General features: G+C 47.2%; 2 protein-coding genes across 2 annotated transcripts in view; one reads left to right on the top strand and one right to left on the bottom strand.

Moving 5' to 3' along the window:
* The window catches only part of PPWD1 (peptidylprolyl isomerase domain and WD repeat containing 1), a 299,399-nt gene extending 282,852 nt beyond the window's left edge, over nucleotides 1-16,547 (bottom strand). The window contains exon 1 of the mRNA XM_069222759.1: nucleotides 9,533-16,547. Within this exon, the coding sequence (XP_069078860.1) occupies nucleotides 9,533-16,505 (6,973 nt within the window). The 5' untranslated portion in view covers nucleotides 16,506-16,547. The remainder of the gene's footprint in view (nucleotides 1-9,532) is intronic.
* Nucleotides 16,548-16,590: 43 nt separating this feature from the next.
* CENPK (centromere protein K) overlaps nucleotides 16,591-18,192 on the top strand; it is a 220,695-nt gene continuing 219,093 nt past the window's right edge. Inside the window, exon 1 of the mRNA XM_069222771.1 lies at nucleotides 16,591-16,721. Within this exon, the coding sequence (XP_069078872.1) occupies nucleotides 16,719-16,721 (3 nt within the window). The 5' untranslated portion in view covers nucleotides 16,591-16,718. The remainder of the gene's footprint in view (nucleotides 16,722-18,192) is intronic.

Here is an 18,192-nt window from a genome sequence, read left to right as displayed (position 1 = left end):
ATCCATCAAACATTGTTGCTTTGCAGATAATAATAACCTGACCTCAGCCGTTCCACACTGCCTTACCCTTACAACTCCCAGTCCAACCAAAAACGTATTAAAGGAGAACACAGACATCACTCAATAGCACATCGAAAGAAAACTCAAGTCTGTCATCATTTCTCCCAGCAACAAACCTAAATAGCCTACACTGCAAACCCAATGCACAGAAGACAAGACGATGATACTACAGTGACAAAGGCCACGTCCTACAAAGACACCATGCTATCATCATTGTGGAGAAGTGTGGCTCAATGGTTAGAGCGGCAGACCCTGAAGCAGAGATCTGGCTCAAGACCAGGGTTCAAGTCCCGCTTCGGCAGGTCTTGGGCTCAATTCCCCTTGACCAGATAATTCTCGCCTCGGTGCCTAATCTAATTCATGGGTCCCACTCTGCAACTCTGGGCAATAGCTTGCTTAATCTCCACAACGGCCCCAACAGTGCTTAGATGCCTGGCTTCACCCTGGGGTGCTCAGGAGTGGGCGCCTCACAGGGAAAAGCCAGGAGGGGTTCCATAGCGGTATGAGTACAGCGCCTTGAGACCCTAACGGGTGAGTAGTGCGCTATACAAGTGCTAATTTACATTTACATCAATCATAATGGGCATATGCAGAGACACACTAGCATCACTAAATATCAACACATTACTTTCTTATGTCCCTTCCTAGATGTCATCAGAACTAATCCTATTCTACCATTTCTTAAGAAATTCAACCTGAATCAGAATGAACTCCCTACCACCCAAGACACATACTGCATCTGGAAAAAAGATCTCTGAAAAGCCAGTCAACGACCAGCTTCAGGAGAACATCAAACACAATCCAGGTCCAACCATTCAGAATTCAACCTCTGCAGCAGCACACAGAAACCAACCAATTGGATGTCAAGGCTTTTAAGATCACGGCAATGTCTCCCTGTACGTGCTACTCCGCCTTCATCCTTTGACACAGTTGACCACGGAGTCTTGCTCAAAAGTCTCAGATTTTCAATGGGACTGATGAGCAACTTGCAACAATGGTGTAACTAGTAACTGACAAATACAGTGCAGTAGGCCTACTGATGGTCTGAGCCCATCCACGCCATGTGAGATGCCCCTACGCTAAATCCTCTCACAAATTATCCTGCATGTATACATGAGTCAATGTAGCTATCAGTATCCATCAATATGCACAAGATGGTGAACTCTGCACAAGGGTGACATTTAGCAAGGACACCAACCTGAAGAAGGCGAATCTTGCCCCCATCTACACCTCGATGACCAGAGCACACAGAGTTGAGTTGCAGAAGACAGAATTTATTCTCAGGGCAAAGCCAGCAAACAACTGCAGCTACAGAAGGGGCTTGAACAGATAAACCTCAACAGATTCACACCCTGACTTGTCAACAGCTGCGACTCAACTTTTACATGGACACTAATCTCAGCTTCAAAATACATCAACAAGATGGGGGGAAAAAACAAAAAAAAAGAAAAAAACATTCTTGCCTCTAAAGAGTGAAGCAAGTTCTTCTCCCAGATGACTCTTTCAGGGCAGCAATCCAGACAGTAGTAAAGTCTCACCAGAAAGAGGAAAAGTTCACTCACCAAAACCCCAGCATCCCACCTAACCCAACTGATTAAGGCACTTGATGCTGCATCTCACACACACACACACACACACACACAATGTCAAACGTCTTTGGAACTTTCACGTAAGGACAGCACTCTGGCATCAACAAGCCCTCTCCTCCTGCCAAAATGTCCTTCGAGATCTGGTGCATACCTTACTGAGCCGCACAAAATGTCACCCCATCTTACCTAGCATCCAAGATCAAAACCTCTGCAGGACTACCCATGACATATAGCAAAGACATCACAAGACTCAAGACCACAAAATGACTCCTCAGGGTGGTTTACGTTCCATGTGGAGCTTCAATGTCTGGTATCCCCAAGACAAATCCTGCGTCCAGGCCATCTGTACTAAACTTCAAGCATACTTCCATACAAACAAAGGATCCGTTGCTTCAAGGGGACTGTGGGAGCTAAAGGATACATCCGCGCATAGGAGCAGGATCGCTCTCTCCACATCACCAAGTTGGTGGCCCGTGCCTTTTCAAGGTTCACTGGGTGACATTTCTTGCCGACTAAACCTCCCATACGAGGAGATATGTATACAATCTCTGCTAAACTTATATGGCGTGCCACGACAGCCAGGCTGTATGGTTGGGAAGACAAGAACGGGAAGCTCTCAACGCCAGGTGACTAGAATCATGCGAGAAATTGTTGATGAACAGGAGAAAACGCTCCACCCTCTCCCAGAGGTGGGATAAGCGTTCGCCCCCCAATATCAAGAGTCTATATACAGCAATTCCTGGGAGAGACGTCAACTCTTCCTTTTGATTCCTGGACGTGATACCCCGCCCCAGATTTTCATGGACGGAGACCCGGACTCTAGACAAGGTTCTTAGCTTGCAGCCAAGGAGATGGGTGGGCATTATCCGTGATGGCCCCTGGGAACCCCCAGACCAGATCGTTCTGAAGCAGAATGTTATGCCATGTTTTGGGATCTTCTGCCTTTCTACAAAGAGGCAGAATGAAGAGGTACTTACCCACTAGAAAGACACAGCCATGACAGTGGTGCTTCCGAAAACAAAACCCCCCATCAATGGCTTGTGCGGACTATCTTCTAATCTCTCTCATTAAAGGGGAGGTTAAGATATTCGCAGCAATCCATGCCACCCGGCTTAATCAAGTTGTCCCTACCTACTCTGATACATCCTGGCCATAGGAAACGAAGCAAAGGACACAAGGACTGCGTTGCTTTGTATGCAGACAATGTCCTCCTTTACTTTGCAGATCCCGCAACGAGCGGCCCACGCTGCCTCAGACACCCGTTAGTGCTTTGGGGAGGCATTGGGACTCAGCACGAATCCTTCCAAATCAATACTAGTGACCTTGGACAATGGTTAACCTCTACTTATACTACTTGGCTTCCCATCTATTAGTGATTCATTACTGATTTAATAGGAGGTTGGTCAGAACCCGTGTACCCATTAGAACTGTTCCTTTTGGGGTTCTCTCAAATTTTCGGTATGCTTTATGGATCCCCAATCCCTCGGGAGATGCTGCCGGTGATGAAGGCGGTGTTCCTGGCATGGAGGGAGGCCCTGCGTCACACTCAATGGAACTTAACACTCATGCAGCAAACAACCCTATGGCACGGTACTTGGCTGCAGGAGGCAGCTTTCCTGCAAAGCTTTGGGAGGTGGGACTCCAGGGGTGTGGAATTTATTAAAATATCTACTTGTCCAGGGGACAGGTTGCTTCTCAAATCTACTTGTCCTGTAAAAAGATCTACTTGTCCCTTTGGTGCCATGTAGTGTGGCGACAAATTATGGCAGCAATCTCATTATGTAAGAGCTCTGATACTGATAATAGCCTCTCTGATTATGCCAGGGCTACTACCTTAGTAGGGCTTGAATACTTGCAGTTTCAATCCCTACTGCAGCAATTTCCTTATTTTGCCACCTTTCTGCAGATCTGCATACTGAGGCTGGAGGAAGCAGTAAGCAATAGTTCCAGGGCTGGAATGCCTTTGAGTCTGCAAACCTACTAACCTGCATGGTTTTAAAGATTTTCACCAGCTTCTCTCTAATATTTTCCCATAATAAGAAAGGTTGGACATTTACTCCTGACAATGGCAGAATTAGAACTTCTTCCAGGGTTGGGAAGAAAGTGGCCGGAGGGAAAATGAACTTGCAAAAGCTCAATAGATTTTCACATGAGCAAATCTACACATGCGTATTTACCCATGCTAAAATACAGTTCACAAATATTTTACAGGGGTACGACATATACCATGGGTGCACTTTTGTGACTTTCTTTAAGAATTTGGGGGCAACATGTAGGTAGGTTCAGATTTGCGACTTGCAATTTGCGAGTCGCAAATCTGTGTGTAGGATGGTGTTCCTGACACCATCTGTGATGAGCAAGGGCTTCGCAAATGCCCAACTAGTGAATAATCATGAAGTGGGTCGCAATTTGCGACCCCCTTGCGAATAGCGGCCCTCACAGGGATGGTGGCCTGCTTGAGACAGCAGACCACCATGTCTGTGACTGCTTCCTTAAAGGAAAACGAGAATTATAAAAATGAAACTTTTTCGTTTCATTTTTTTCAGAGCAGGCAGTGGTCCGCAAAAATGTTTACAGTGACATTCACAATGGGAAAGGGGTCCCATGGGAACCCCTTCCCTTTTGCGAAAGTGTTAGCACCCATTTGAAATGGGTGCAAACTGCGATTGGTTTGCGCCCGCGTTCGCGGTCACAAAACAATCCTACATTGCACTGCGAGTGCAAAACTGGCTTTGTGCATCGCAAGGTGCTTTTTGCACGTCGCAAACAGCGAAAGTCGCTGTTTGCGACATGCAAAAAGCTACCTACATGTGGGTCTTGGTCCCTAATTAGGTCTGGTGTTAACAAAGACATTTTGTTTTTATTAAACTTCTATTTCTCTCTCTTTCGGCTGGCTTTACTGTGAGTGATCGCATTCTGCTCTTCCACAAGGAGCATATTGGCACACAAAGTAGTTTTGTTCAGTGTCAGGAACTACAGTGGCAATCAGTGACGTAACGAAACTGGAGGGTGCCCCTTTGCAAAGAACATGGAGGAGCCCCCTCTCCAGACTCACTCAGGGCAGGTGCTGTGCTGAAAGGGCCCCCTGGAGGGCGGCTGCGGGGCCTTTGTTATGCCACTGGTGGCAACGTGTGCTTTTAGAGTTCAAAAACATTTTGGGTTTTTTTTGCCAGTGTTTGTTACAATGTTGAGGGCCTGGTAGCTCCCACAACAATAAAGTGTTACAAAAGCCATGTCAAAACAAGACACGTATTGATGAAACTAAAAGACTTATAAAAATATGTCAGACCAGTTGGCTTTCTCAGTGTTTGTTTATTTTCATGCTTCCCATATTCGTGTTGAAAATGGTTACACTGATTTTCCATTAGATAAATTTTTGGGAAATGCTAGCATGCATCAACACATTTTACTAAATGACACTTCATTTGCATCTAATCAGAGAGCATTCTGGGAGCATTATACTTAGCCTCATAGCCTAAACTTTTCAAACATGTGTATACACGTTTTGTTTTTTTTTGTACTGGAACCAACGTCAGTAGTGAAGTGTGACCTTAAAACATTTATTTACAGCACTCACCCTAATAATGAAGGCTTTCAAATAATGAACCATAAATACAAGTTCAAACAGCATTATCTTTTGGAAACACATTACCTCAACTGCAGAGAGTAAAACAGGCAGCCAAAGGGTTTGTGCTGCAGAGGGTTGGGCCTACTTGTCCCAAGGACAAAGTAAACATAAAACCTTGTTGCCCTTGACCCCAAACAGGATGTATAGGAATTCCACATCCCTGCTGGGACCTTATAGGCATTTCCCAATTAGGTGATGTTTGGTGGGGTACACACACATGCCCTTCAGACCGACTTTGCACTGGCTAACACAATGCTACAAATATCTACAACTAAGACTCGCCCTCTACTCATATGCCCACCTGTCTGCTCTCTTCCTGAAGTCAGCCCACTAGAAGTCAAGCTCATGGGGCGATGGGCAAAGGTGAGGTTATCCAAAATATACTGCACACTGATCATAAATATCCCTGGTACTACAGAAACAGCTTAGAGCTCTTGGGAGAACTGGAAAGGCCCCCTCGAGGAGGAGGACTGGAGAGATGCCCTAATGATGATGAGGACCATCACTATCTCGCCCAAAATTACATCTGATCCAAACATATTACTTGCATAGTGCATACCTTTTCCCAGCTAGGCTATACCGGGCGGGTCTCATTCCTGAATCCATCTGTCCCTTTTGTGACGCCGCCCCGCCGACTTTTATCATGTGGTTTGGCTATGCCCCAGGATCCAAGAGTACTGGGCCGCAGTGGTGGGGGAGCTGACCAATGGGAGGTTCCCCATACCCCCTTGGCGCTTCTGCTTGGAGTCCTTGAGGGTCCCAGGGCAACAAGAGCTGATAAAATATTTTTAGGCATGGCCCGGATGGTCGCCAAGCATGGTACTGCAACTCAGTGAAAGAAGAGACCGGTTAACGAGGCCCGGCATTGCCCTCACAAAAAATATCAAGTCTGGGGCAAATGGCTTGGTCATTTAATATAAGGTTTTTTGTGGGGAGTAATGTTGATGTCTTGCCATGGCAATTTCCTATGTGTGTATTAATGATGTGTTAGATCAAAGTGTCTTTTCCCTAACATGCTTTAAAGTGTTCTACTGTCTCACTTGTACAAAACCCAATAAATTTGTTTATAAAAAATAAAATAATGAAAAAAGATAGAAAGAAAGCTAGATGCGAGGACGCCACAATCTAAGCATCTAGGGCAGTGGTTCCCAAACTGTGGTCCGCGGACCCCCAGGAGTCCGTGACACATTCCCAGGGAGTCCGCAGTCCTGGCGGGAAGGCACTCCTCCAGCTGCGGCCTCTTACAAACATGTGCCTGTTTTCATATTTATTACTTCCTTTGTTCAGCAGTTTTAAAAGCACTGCAAAGCTTTAGCTTTGGTACAGCAAAAATAAAAGTGCCTAGATAACTCTAGTGATTAATGTGCCTGCTGGAGAGGTATGAGAGTTTTGGGCAGAGGCAGTTTTGACTCAAAGGTAGAGCAGATGGTTAATATCCCTGCTGCAAAGAATGTGCATCATGCAAAGAACAGTATTTTATGTGCATGGTACAGTGGTTTACTGCTTTTGTCACAGAGATTATTTTGTTACTGTGCAGTTCATAATCGTAATTTAACACAGTGAGCTATGCGCTGCCATTAAAGAGCTGCATTGAACCTGCATGGCACAAATTAGAAAGTTATGTTTTTTTCCCCAGTTCTTTCATTTTCCTTATGCTGCTAAAAAAAGGTTTGCTTGTGTAGAAATACATTCTTATTATTAAAGCCAGCGCTAACCACTGTGTTGTGTTCTCAATCCTGAGTTTGTGCTTCTCCTGACCAAACGCTCTTAGAAAATACCTACATGTGACTCCTACCCCAAATAGTCCCCTGTAAAGTGCTCCGATACCCTACACTGGTATGAGAGGTGCTATAAAAACATATGAATTACATGTGACAGGGACGTTATGGAGAGCTGAGAGGCCCTTATGGATTTACTTCCATTTCCCACCACGTATTTATGTGAAAAAGCTTCCTCAAATCTTATGTACATATAAAGTAAAAACAGAAATCTCCTGGGAAATGTACAATCTGACCCGAGGAAACACTGAGAAGTTAGTCGCCGAGATACAGCACCAACCTTCCCATTAAAATGTTTACATTTTTTTCATATTTTTTCAAAACAAAATAATTATATCTTTAGTAATTCGAGTATTAGTTTGGTGTATATTTTTTTGTAAATTACTGTTTTAATGTTTGAAATGTAAATCATACAAATTGCTTGGGGGTCCCCCAGGTTCCAGTAATGATTCAGTAGGGGTCCTCAGGAGCCAAAAGATTGGGAACTACTAATCTAGGGTTTTCAAATCTGTTCCCCGGTTAAATCTGCCAAGCATTACCTCACCTCTTCAGGAAAGAACCTAGTCTTTAGATAACACCTAGTTGAGTAACACCCTAACCACCAAGACACCCAAAAAGCCCCAGCACACGTTGCTGCAACTGTGCCCCCCTCCACCCCGCTTCTATGTAAGTCACCCTTTCCATTAGGAATTGTACTATTGTACAACTCTATTACAGTACAGTGCTTTGTTGCTTTATACCTGCATCTGTGTTACATAAACAACATGCACATTATCAGTGCAATGGAGCTTTTTGAAGCTATGGCCACATTCAAAAATTCATGAAGAAACAGAAATAAAATAAAAAGTTGTCTAGTGTGATAATGCACTACTCTAAATGCTCTACTGGAGATCTCGCCTTTCTTAGTGCATACATCTACAGAACAAGCCCATTACCAGGAGTCAAAGATTTCCCATGTGATAACTCAATAATTCAAAACAGACATAAATACTATAACAGAACACTGAGGATAGAAACGTCTCCTGCTAAGATGGAACAAAACAAGGTTCAAAATATTTGTCTTACAAGAAATATATCCTTCAAAAACAAAATTTCCCTACGCTTTAGATTTAGAGCTTCACGACAAGGATATTAATTAGATTTAGATATGTATACCTGAGCTGAGTGGTAAGAGAAAGTCCTGGGATGGAGTGATGAATGAGTCAAACCCTCCTTGTTAAAAAAATTGTTTATTTCTATAAAATTAAATACTAAAATAGACAAGTTGCCCTAAAAAAAGTTGCAGATGGACATACTTAGCAAGTTCCGCCTGGAGAAAGCAAGGATTACCTCCAGTTAATAATGTGAGGCTCTACTAAGTGGCTTTCCTTGGAAACTGGGTCAATGGGATAAACAGGTCAGTTACCCTTCAGGAAAAAGAAAAAAAAAAAAAAAGAAAGAAAGAAGAGGGAGGAAAATGTACCCCCCTTTTTTTCCCCACTTAGCAATTTTGCCCATGGAATCATTTGATTATCCTTGGGCTTGCAGGGGAGTATACTCACAGGGTAGATATTGTACTTTCCCTTTAAAGGATACTTTTGTCCTACTTTGGAATTCAGAAATAGCACAATCTTCAATGATTCAATATCAATCACAAAAAAGTGATTTTTGAGGAGGCATTAAATTTGTACAGGGTGAGAAACTGCTCTTAGCTTTACAGATGGGGAGGGATAGGTTTTTATTTTATGGGGTAGGTTTAGAAACACCCAGTAACATTTATAAGGTTATTTTTTTTAGTTCTCCATGTTGCACTACTTCCACTTGCTCAGGATATGGTCCGGTTTTACTCCTTGGTTTGCCCATTATCTTCCAGTCTTTCTGACCCCTCTCATGGTGCTTCTATGGCTCACCTCCAGCTGCTCACTGTGTACAAATTTAGCGGGAGGTTCAAACTTTCAGTCTATTAAAAACTTTGATCATTCATATTCGTAGTACCTGGAAAAGGTCTTGGATAAGACACATTTAGTACCACAAAAGTGAATTATCCATCTGCTCTTCAATATAAACTCTTACTTAAGATCCAGTCAATTAAGTCATTACCACATAAATAGCAAGTGCCTTTGAATTTTAAATTTAATCTGGATTTTTTTTTAAACTACATAGACCGATTAAAAAACATCAAACAGTACAAGAAAACAATTTTCACTTCGGAAAATGTAGTACATTACCCTTAAAGATGATAATCAATCCAGGGGGCTGGTATCCCTAACATTTTGCAAGTACAACTAAACCTGCTTTCTGAATGGTGAACTCTTATTTTATTTTCATTGAAGAGATTAAACTATTTTGTACAACATAATACTAGATTGTAATGACCATGTGACAAAAGACATACAATTCTACAACTCAAGCAGAAAATGCTATGCCTACAGGCGTTCAAGATATCAATTTGTTTCAATAATTTCCAAGAATAAAAGAGTGACGCAGGCTGTAAATACCTTTTCTCTTCTTGGTCTGTGAAGCTTCTGTAGGGAGGGGCCCAACCCAGCGTTCCTCGCTATCTGCCTCTTTGGAGGAAGGCAGTGACATCAGCTCCTCTTTTTTCTCATTGCCTTCGCCACCAGTATTTTCTTCCTTGGAAAAGGGTGAGGAGAGTTGGTCTTTCTTCCTTACTCTGCCTCGTTTAGCTGGAGTTTGGGACAGCTGTTCCATTTTCTCTTTGCTTACACATCCCGCACCATCCTCCTTGGAAGGAGGTAAGGACAGCAGCAATTCCCCTTTAATTTCTTGGTTTCCAACAACGTCTTTTGAGGAGTCCCAAGATCTCTGCAACTCTCTCCTCTGTTCTCGAACACTACCATCCTCTGTGGATGACAGACAGGACATCTGCTGCTCCATATTCCTCTCTTGGTTCCCACCGCCTTCCTCCTCTAATGGGGCTGACGCCAGAAGCAGATCCCTCATTACCTCCCTCTCTTGGTCTAACCTTTCCCCACCATCATCGAAGGGGAGTGTAGAGAGTGGCTCTTTTATCCTTTGTGCGCTTTCAACACTCTTCTCTCTTTTCCTCTCCTTGCCTACATCAGAGGTGCTCCTCGCAAGGCTATCACCATCAGACTGTCTGGACTCTCTTTCCATCTCCACCATGGATGCATGCTTCACCTCACCTCCCATTTCCAATGGCACACTCTTCCACTCACCCATTCCAAATCCAGGCTTCACTTGCCCATCTTCCCGGTGGGCTCTTTTCCTCTCCCCCTTTCCGGATAAATGTTCTACCTCTTCGCCATACCCCTCCAGCTGTTTATCTCTCTCCATGAAAGGTACATGTTTTGACTCTCCTCCACAACCCACTTCCAGCTCTCTTTTCTTTTCATCTTGCGATGATCCATGCTTCATTTCTGCTCTAATATGTACGTCTGGTTCGCGAATCCTCGCTACAAAGTCAAGTGTATGCTTTTCTTCTCCTTCACTGTACATTTCAGCCTCTTTTTTTCTACCTTCGCTGCCAGCTTTAGGCTCAACTTCTGTCAATATACCCTCGGCTGAAAACTTTTCTCTCCTCCTGTCCCTACTATGCAAAGAAAGCCTTCCAACATCACCACTCACCTCAGCCTTTTCCTTCGTCCCTTCCTTCTCCACAGGGGTGCATATTGTTCCCTCCCCACTATCATCTGTCTGCATTTTATCCCCGTCTACCTCCATGTAAATATATTTGCACTCAGTATTGTCCTCTTTAGTTCCATCTTTTTCCCTTCTAGCATCATACTTTTTCTCACCATGTTCCTTCACTGACCTCTCCGGCTTTCTTTCCTTCTCCCCTCCACTTCCTTGACTCCTTTCAGTGTTATGATGTTGTGTTTCTGACTTTTTCCTACTTCGCTCCATCTCCATGACACTCAAGAACTTCTCTACTTCATCCTCTTCCTCTTCTTTCTTGGCCACTTGCCTGCAGCTTCCAAGTTTGATTTCTGTCTCTTCACCATCCTCCTCCAACACCCTTCTCTGTTGTCCATCACTCCTAGGTTTGTTCTCCCCACCATCTTCCATTTCCCATGCACCCAGCCAATCTTTGCCCCTTTCCTTCTCACTGTCACTCCATTGCTTTAACCCTCCTCCGCGAAGTTCCTCTTCTTCCCTTCTCTTCTGCTTCTTCCTGCTGCTCCTGTGCTTTCTTTCTCCACTATTATCGTGCTCCCTCCTCTTTTCCTTTTTCCTACTCGACTTTGGCTCTTCTGCACCACAACCCTCATCATCTTCTGCCTCATCCCTCCTTCTGTGCCTTTCCCTGCTTTCCCAGTGTTTTCTTTCACTACCAGTCTCCTGTTCATGCTGCTCCCTCTTGCGCTCCTTCCTACTGCGCTCATGCCTCCATTCAACTTCACCAACACTTTCATTGTGTTGCTCCCTGCCCTGGCCACTCCAGTATATCATTTCTTCTGCAATATCAGCACCTTCATCATGTGTCTCCATCTCCTGGCTGAACCCCCACTGCTCTCTGTCGAGATCCTCATTCTCTCCCAAACATTCAGGCCAGTGCTGCACATCTCCCCCACCACCTGCTTGCTGTTTCTCCCTCCTCCTCTCCCTGCTCCTGTGTTTCCTTTCTCCACCAGCATCGTGACCATCTGCGTCTTCCTCCTCCTCCTCCTCCTCATCCCAGGACTTCTCTCGCCTCCTCTTTTTTCTGCTGCTTCCATACTTTCTTTCTCCAGTAGCCTCATCATCCTGCTTATCTCTCCTCTCCCTGCCTCTGTGTTTCCTTTCTCGGCCACCATCTTCCCTTTCCTCCCTTTTTCTCTCCTTCTTCCTGCTACTCAAGTGCTTCCCTTCAGTAGCTTTTCTCCCATCTTCCCCCTCCAACTCCTTTTTTTCGTCAACCTTTCTACCAGTCCAATGGCCCATCTGTCTTTTTCCACCCTCCTCTTCGGTCTTCCCACAATCCCAGAGATTCACCTCACTGCCACCAACTTCATCTTCTTTAAACGTTCTCTCCTTTTCCCTGCCTCTGTTTTTTCTATCTTCGTAGTCCCCTTTATCTTCCTCATACATTCTCTGCCGCTGCTTTATATCTGCTCTTGCATGATTCTTCTCTGGGTCTTCTACAGCCATCTCCTTTACATTTCCACCATCATCTGCTTTGTCCACAAATGACTTTTCCGTCTCCCTCCTACTCTGTTTCCTCTCCCTATTATCCAAATGATCATCTTCATAAGCTTTCTGACGTTTGTGCCTCATTTCTGATTGTGCATTGTAGTCTTCTTCCTCCTTCTTGATCTCTGCCTTTAACACTGCCTCACAAACCTCCTCTTCAGTGAATGTCTTTTCTATCTCTCTACTCCTGTGCTTTCTTTCTTCTTGGGTCCCTGGATCCTCGTCTGATGACCTTTGCCACCGCTGTTTGATCCCAGCACTCACACCAAACTCTATTTCTTTCTTCGCAGTCATCGACTTTATGTCTGTATCACATAGGTCATCCTCCAGTATTGTTCCCTTCTCAGTACTTCTGGGTTTACTGTCTTTCTGAGGCTCTCTCTGCTCATGCACTATTTTCTCGTTATTTACCTCTGACACTGCAATACCCGACTCTGCCTTCAACTCTTTTATATCGATTTCTCTACAATCCTGGTTCTCTCTACTCTCCTTGCTGCACACCTTCTCCTCAGAAGTTCCTGCTGGTTGCTGTAGACTCTTCCTCCATTGGAGAGCCTCTTCTCCAGAACCTCTCTCCTCAGCCTCCATATTCTCCTTGATGTAAGGTGCTACTTCAACAAACTCTCCTCTTTGCACGACTTTCTCTTTGTTATCCCTCTGCCCTACCTCCTCCTGATGACTTAGTGTACTACCATCCCTGGAATGATGCTGCCCATGTGCCTCCTGCAACAGCTTTACGTCCTCAATCTGCAGCTTTGCAGGTCCCTGGGCCAGCATCTCTGTAACCTCAACTTGCTGTCCCACAAACTCCTGCAAAACCCCACCTACATGATGCCCATGCTGTCCAACAGGTTCTGGTGACACCTTCTCCCCAGCCTCTTTATACCACCCAACAGACTCCTGCAATTCTCTTTCTCTGTCCTTCTTATTGCGCTCCATAGGCTCCTGTAGTGCTCTCCTTTGGTCCTCCTCATACTGCTCCATCAGCTCTTCTACTGGCCGCTGACTGACTGTATCCTCTTCAGAATCGCATACTTTGCTCTCCTCATGATGTCCCACTGGACTTTCTGGCCTTTTATTTCTGTCCGATTCATGCTGTCCCATGGTTTCTTTGGGTGTCATCTCTCTGCTCTCTTCATGCCGCCTCATAGACTTTTCTGAGCTCTCATACTTATCACGTCCATGTTGGTCCTTGGCCACCTCCAAAACCTTGTCTCTGCGCTCTTCATGGTACCTCATAGGTTCCTCTGACCCCCTCTCTGCGTCTGACTCTGCCTGCCCAATGGATTCTTCTAATATGGACTCTTGGTTCTTCTCATGCTGACCCATTTGCTCTTCTGATCCCTTCTCCGTGTGTTCTCTGTACCCTGCAAGCTCCTTTGATAATCCCGCTCTGCTCCCATCCTCCGATATTGTGTAATGCTCTGACCTCTCTTCTATGGATTCGTTGTGTTGTTTTGCTGCATCACCTGGCCCTCTCTCTCTGCTATCCCCCAGCTGGTACACTGGTTTCTCATCATACGGCTCCACCGATGCCACCGACCCTCTTTCTCTACTTTCTTCAGGCTGCCCCATGAGCTCCTCTGATTCCTCATTTCTACCATCATGCTGTACAACATGTTCTGCAGGTACTTTCTCGCCACTCTCCCCAAGTTGCACCAATGACTTTCCTGGTGTCTCTTTATCTCCCCCCTGCTGTGCCACAGCCTCCTGCAATTCTAGCTCCATGCCTACATGTTTCCCTAGTGACTCATGAGAACCCCCCAACTCTTTAGCATCCTCCTGTTTTAACATGTGCTCCTCCAGCCATCTATCCGTATTATCACCCTTGTGTCTCAAAGGGCCTTCTAAAGACTTCTCAATACTCTCCACTTGAGGGCCTACAAGCTCCTGCATCCCTGCTTGCTGGCCCACAGGTTCGTGCAACATCCCATGCTGTCCCATCAACTCCTCCGAACTCGCAACTCTGTTTTCTGCCTTTTGCCAAATATGCCCTTCTGACCTCACACTGTCGTCTGCTTGCTGTAAAATGGGCTCCTTCGATGCACCCTCTGTGGTTTCCCCCTGAGATACTCTCTCTCTGCCCCCCTCTCCTGGGTGCCTGATTGACTCATGTAATCCTGTATCCTCAACTCTAGCTTGCTGACCCCAAGGCTCTCTTAATACCCCTTCTCTGACCTCAGCTTGCTGCTGGCCCCAGGGCTCTGCTAATTCCATTTCTCTTCTCTCTGCGTGTTGTCCCCAGATCTCAGTTGATATCTTGCCGTCTTCATCCTGTTGCCCCCCCCAGTGATCCGTAGACACCCTGTCTCTGTCGTTCTCCTGCTGGTTCCAAGGCTCCTGTAGTCCTCTGTCTTTAGACAAGTCTTGCTGTCCCCAGGCGTCATGTGATCCCCTCTCACTGCCATCCCACTGCTGCCCCCAAGGCTCGTGAGCACGTCTATCTCTGCCATCACCCTGATGCCCCCAAGGTTTTTGTGATCCCCTCCCTCTGCCTTCTTCGAACTGTCGCCAGGGCTCCTGTGACCCCCTGTTCTGCCCCTGCTGCGCCCAAGGTACACGAGTCCCTCTTCCCCTACCTTCCCCCTGATGACCCCAGGGAACACGTGATCCCCTCCCTCTACCTTCACCCTGATTCCTACGGGGTGTATGTGATCCTCTCTCTCTACCCTCCCCCTGATGGCTCCACTGCTCTCGTGCCCCCCTTCCTCTACCCTCCCCTTGACTCCCCCAAGGCCCACTGGAGCCCCTTTCTCGACCATCTCCATGCTGCTTCCATGGTTTTTGTGATCCTTGGTCTCTGCCATCCCACTGCTGTCCCCAAGGCTCTCGAGGGCCCCTGCCTCTACCATGTCTCTCCTGCCCCCTAGACTCTCGTAATGGTCTGTCCTGCCCATGCTGTCCCCATTGCTCCTGTGATGCCCTCCATCTGCCATCATCTTGCTGCCGCCATGGTTCTTGGGGTGTCCAAACCTGCTGCTCCTGTGAGACCACGTTCTGTCCCTGTTGGCCCCAGGGTTCTTGTGATCCCCAAGTCGGCTGCTCCTGGAATGCCCTGTTCTCCGCATGCTGTCCCCAAGACTCCTGTGATCCGCCAAGTCCAGGCTGTCCTGGCCCACTACTGTCTGGCTGCTGTCCAGAGGGCATCGTTGCTCCCCTTCCCGCCCCAGTAGGGGCCCAAGTCTCTGCTGATCCCCTTCCCATCCCGGGTGGGGCCCATGTCTCTGCTGATCCTCTTCCCACCCCGGGCGGGACCCACTGCTCTGCTGACCCTCTTCCAATCCCAGGAGGAACCCAAGGCTCGCCTGTTCCTCTGCCCACCCCAGGCGGGACCCAGGGCTCTGTTACTCCCCTTCCCGTCCCGGGGGAGACCCAAGGCTCTACTGCTCCCCTTCCGACCCCACGAGGGGGCCAGGGCTCTGCGCCTCCAATACCGAGACCTGGCGGTGCCCAATGTCCTGCTGCTCCTCTGCCGTCCCCAGGCGGAACCCATGGCTCTGCTGGTATCCTGTTCGCCCCTGGTGGCAGCCAAGGCTCGCCCGAACCTCTACCTACCCCAGGTGGGAGCCAGGGCTCTGCTGTACCCCTACCAACTGCTGGAGGCACCCACGGCTCCGTTGCTCCTCTGCCAACACCAGGAGGAACCCATGGTTCCGATACTCCCCTGCCCACCCCAGGAGGGACCCAGTGTTCGGCTGCCCCCCTCCCCACCGCCGGTTGTACCCAAGTCTCTGCTGCTCCCCTACTGGCCCCAGGAGGGACCCAAGGCTCCGTAGCTCCACTATTAACTGCAGGCAGGGCCCACGTCTCTGTTGCTCCTCCGCTTTCTCCAGGGGCGATCCAAGGCTCTGATCCTGCTCTTCCCACCCCGGGCGGGATCCAGGGCTCAACAACTCCCCTACCTACTCCAGGTGCAACCCAGGGTTCTGGTGGTACTGGGATCCAAGGCTGCTGGGGTGTCCTGTTCTCTCCCTGCGGACCCCACGGTTCTTGAGATGCCACATTCTGTCCCCGAGAACCCCATAGTTCTTGGGGTGGCTTAGTGTCCATTTGCTGTCCCCATTGCTCAGAAGGTGTATTGCCCCGTATATGCTGTTCTATGGGTGCCCTGGGCTCTTCTTGTTGGCTGTGAGTCTCTGTTTCCCCTCTGACCTCGCTTTGCTGCCGCCCGCTGTCTGTGCTGCTCAACGCATTATCCGCGCCGCCGGGCTCGGGGGGCGGCGGGGGCGGTGGTGCCGGTACGGGGGGATCGTCCCGTTCCCTCGCTCGGCTGTCATCCCAGCGGGTCTTCCTCTGCCTGGATCCGCCAGACGCCATGCTCACTAGTGCGTCACAGCGGTCGGCCGCCAGGCACTGACGTCATAAGCCAGCGACACACGGCCCAACCAATCAGGATCTCACGCGCTGTTTTCGCCCGAACCGAAACGGGGCATCCGGGGAAGGGTAGCTTAGAGAAAGGTTGAGCTCAGGGGTTGGGGGAACAAGCTGTGATCGTCGCTAGGCTACCGCGACTGGTCAGGAGGTGCCATCATGGTACGTATGATAACACATCAGCACTGCGTATTACTGAACCGATACATCCGCAGCACTGCCAGAAGGACTACGCACCGCTGCTGTAAATCAGCACGGTATAAGTTCCGTCAGTTTCGCTCATCACGGCTAGGGTAGCTACCCGCCCTTTAGCAGCAGAGCACACAGCTCTAGGAACACCGCGCTGTGCACGCTACAGCCCTCCACTAGCGGGAGCACTGCATGCAACCGCCGAAACACTGCACAGTGCTGCAGTGCACACTAATGTCAGGAACACAGAAAGAGAGGTAGTGATGAGCTGTAAATGGACCGCGAGGCGGCAAAGACTGCCATCACTTGGCACAAACTATAAATCCCTTTTAACATGGGGGGCACAAATCATTTACCTTAGTGTAACGCAAACGCGATACCACACTGATGGAACACCACTGTTAGCGACAGGGCACGCTTTATCACGAGAAGTGTGCATACAAATAGCATCGTCTGAACTAAAATTAGCAATGTTACTTCACTGATTTTTAAAAAAAACTCTCCCTCGAGACACAAGCTTCAGATCCTCCCAAAACAATCGCCCATTGACTAGTAAAGTCATGGAAGCCATTGTCTATCTGCAGCCTGAAGAAGCTTCAAATTCATATTAAGGATCGTTCGCATCTGACATGGATCACCACTGGCCGCAGGACTGAAACCATGTGGTTTGATAATAGGGGTTGAACACTCCTAAAAAGGAAGGGCAGCAAGGAGCTTTGGTTTTATTGGGCATGTCCGCTGCCTTCAACAACGGGACAGCGGTTATTCAAGGATTATAATAAGTAGATGAAATGAAAGAGATATTAAGAAATGTATTTGGACTGCTTCGTTGGGTAGAAAATCCATGCTGATAGCTGGCGTTGAGATATCACTGGACTGTATGAATAGGTTATACTTATAATAAGGGAATATTATTAGGTTGATATGGAGCGCTTATGTGTTTTTCACCCAGTGTTGTGTGATGCAATTTTTCTGGGAATCGTTTGCCGCTGGCCTTAACCTTTCGATCGTTTCTGTGTTGTTAAGTAAAGAACTTCAAATATTTTGGTAGCCCCTAGAAGATTTGGGGATGGTGACTCCAGACGTTACTTTTTAAGGGAATAAAAATGGAGAAACAGATTCATCAGTTCATTTACTTTGATGCTACTGCCTATCAGTAAGTATATGGCAAGAGAGTTGATGAATTGTGGCGTGCAGGTGAAAATGTTATTGATAAAGTTCCACCAAAGAACATACACATTTGCATTCATTTTGTAATGATTTTACAGTGTAGGGTTTACTACAGTGCCCGTGAATGTGGTACACGTGCTAGGATGTGGCCATGCACTTGGGGTTTTCTGTCCTGATTTGAAATAATAGCGGAGCACTTTCTGACTCGCCCACAGATCTGGTCAGTGTCCTGCCCATCCACAGCCTAATGTAACTGTGGTTTCTAATGCGGTTA

This window comes from Pleurodeles waltl, chromosome 1_1, assembly GCF_031143425.1.
Source record: "Pleurodeles waltl isolate 20211129_DDA chromosome 1_1, aPleWal1.hap1.20221129, whole genome shotgun sequence".
Lineage (NCBI taxonomy): Eukaryota > Metazoa > Chordata > Amphibia > Caudata > Salamandridae > Pleurodeles > Pleurodeles waltl.
The sequence above is the reverse complement of the archived record's forward strand: the minus strand, read 5'-3'. Positions and strand labels throughout refer to the sequence as shown.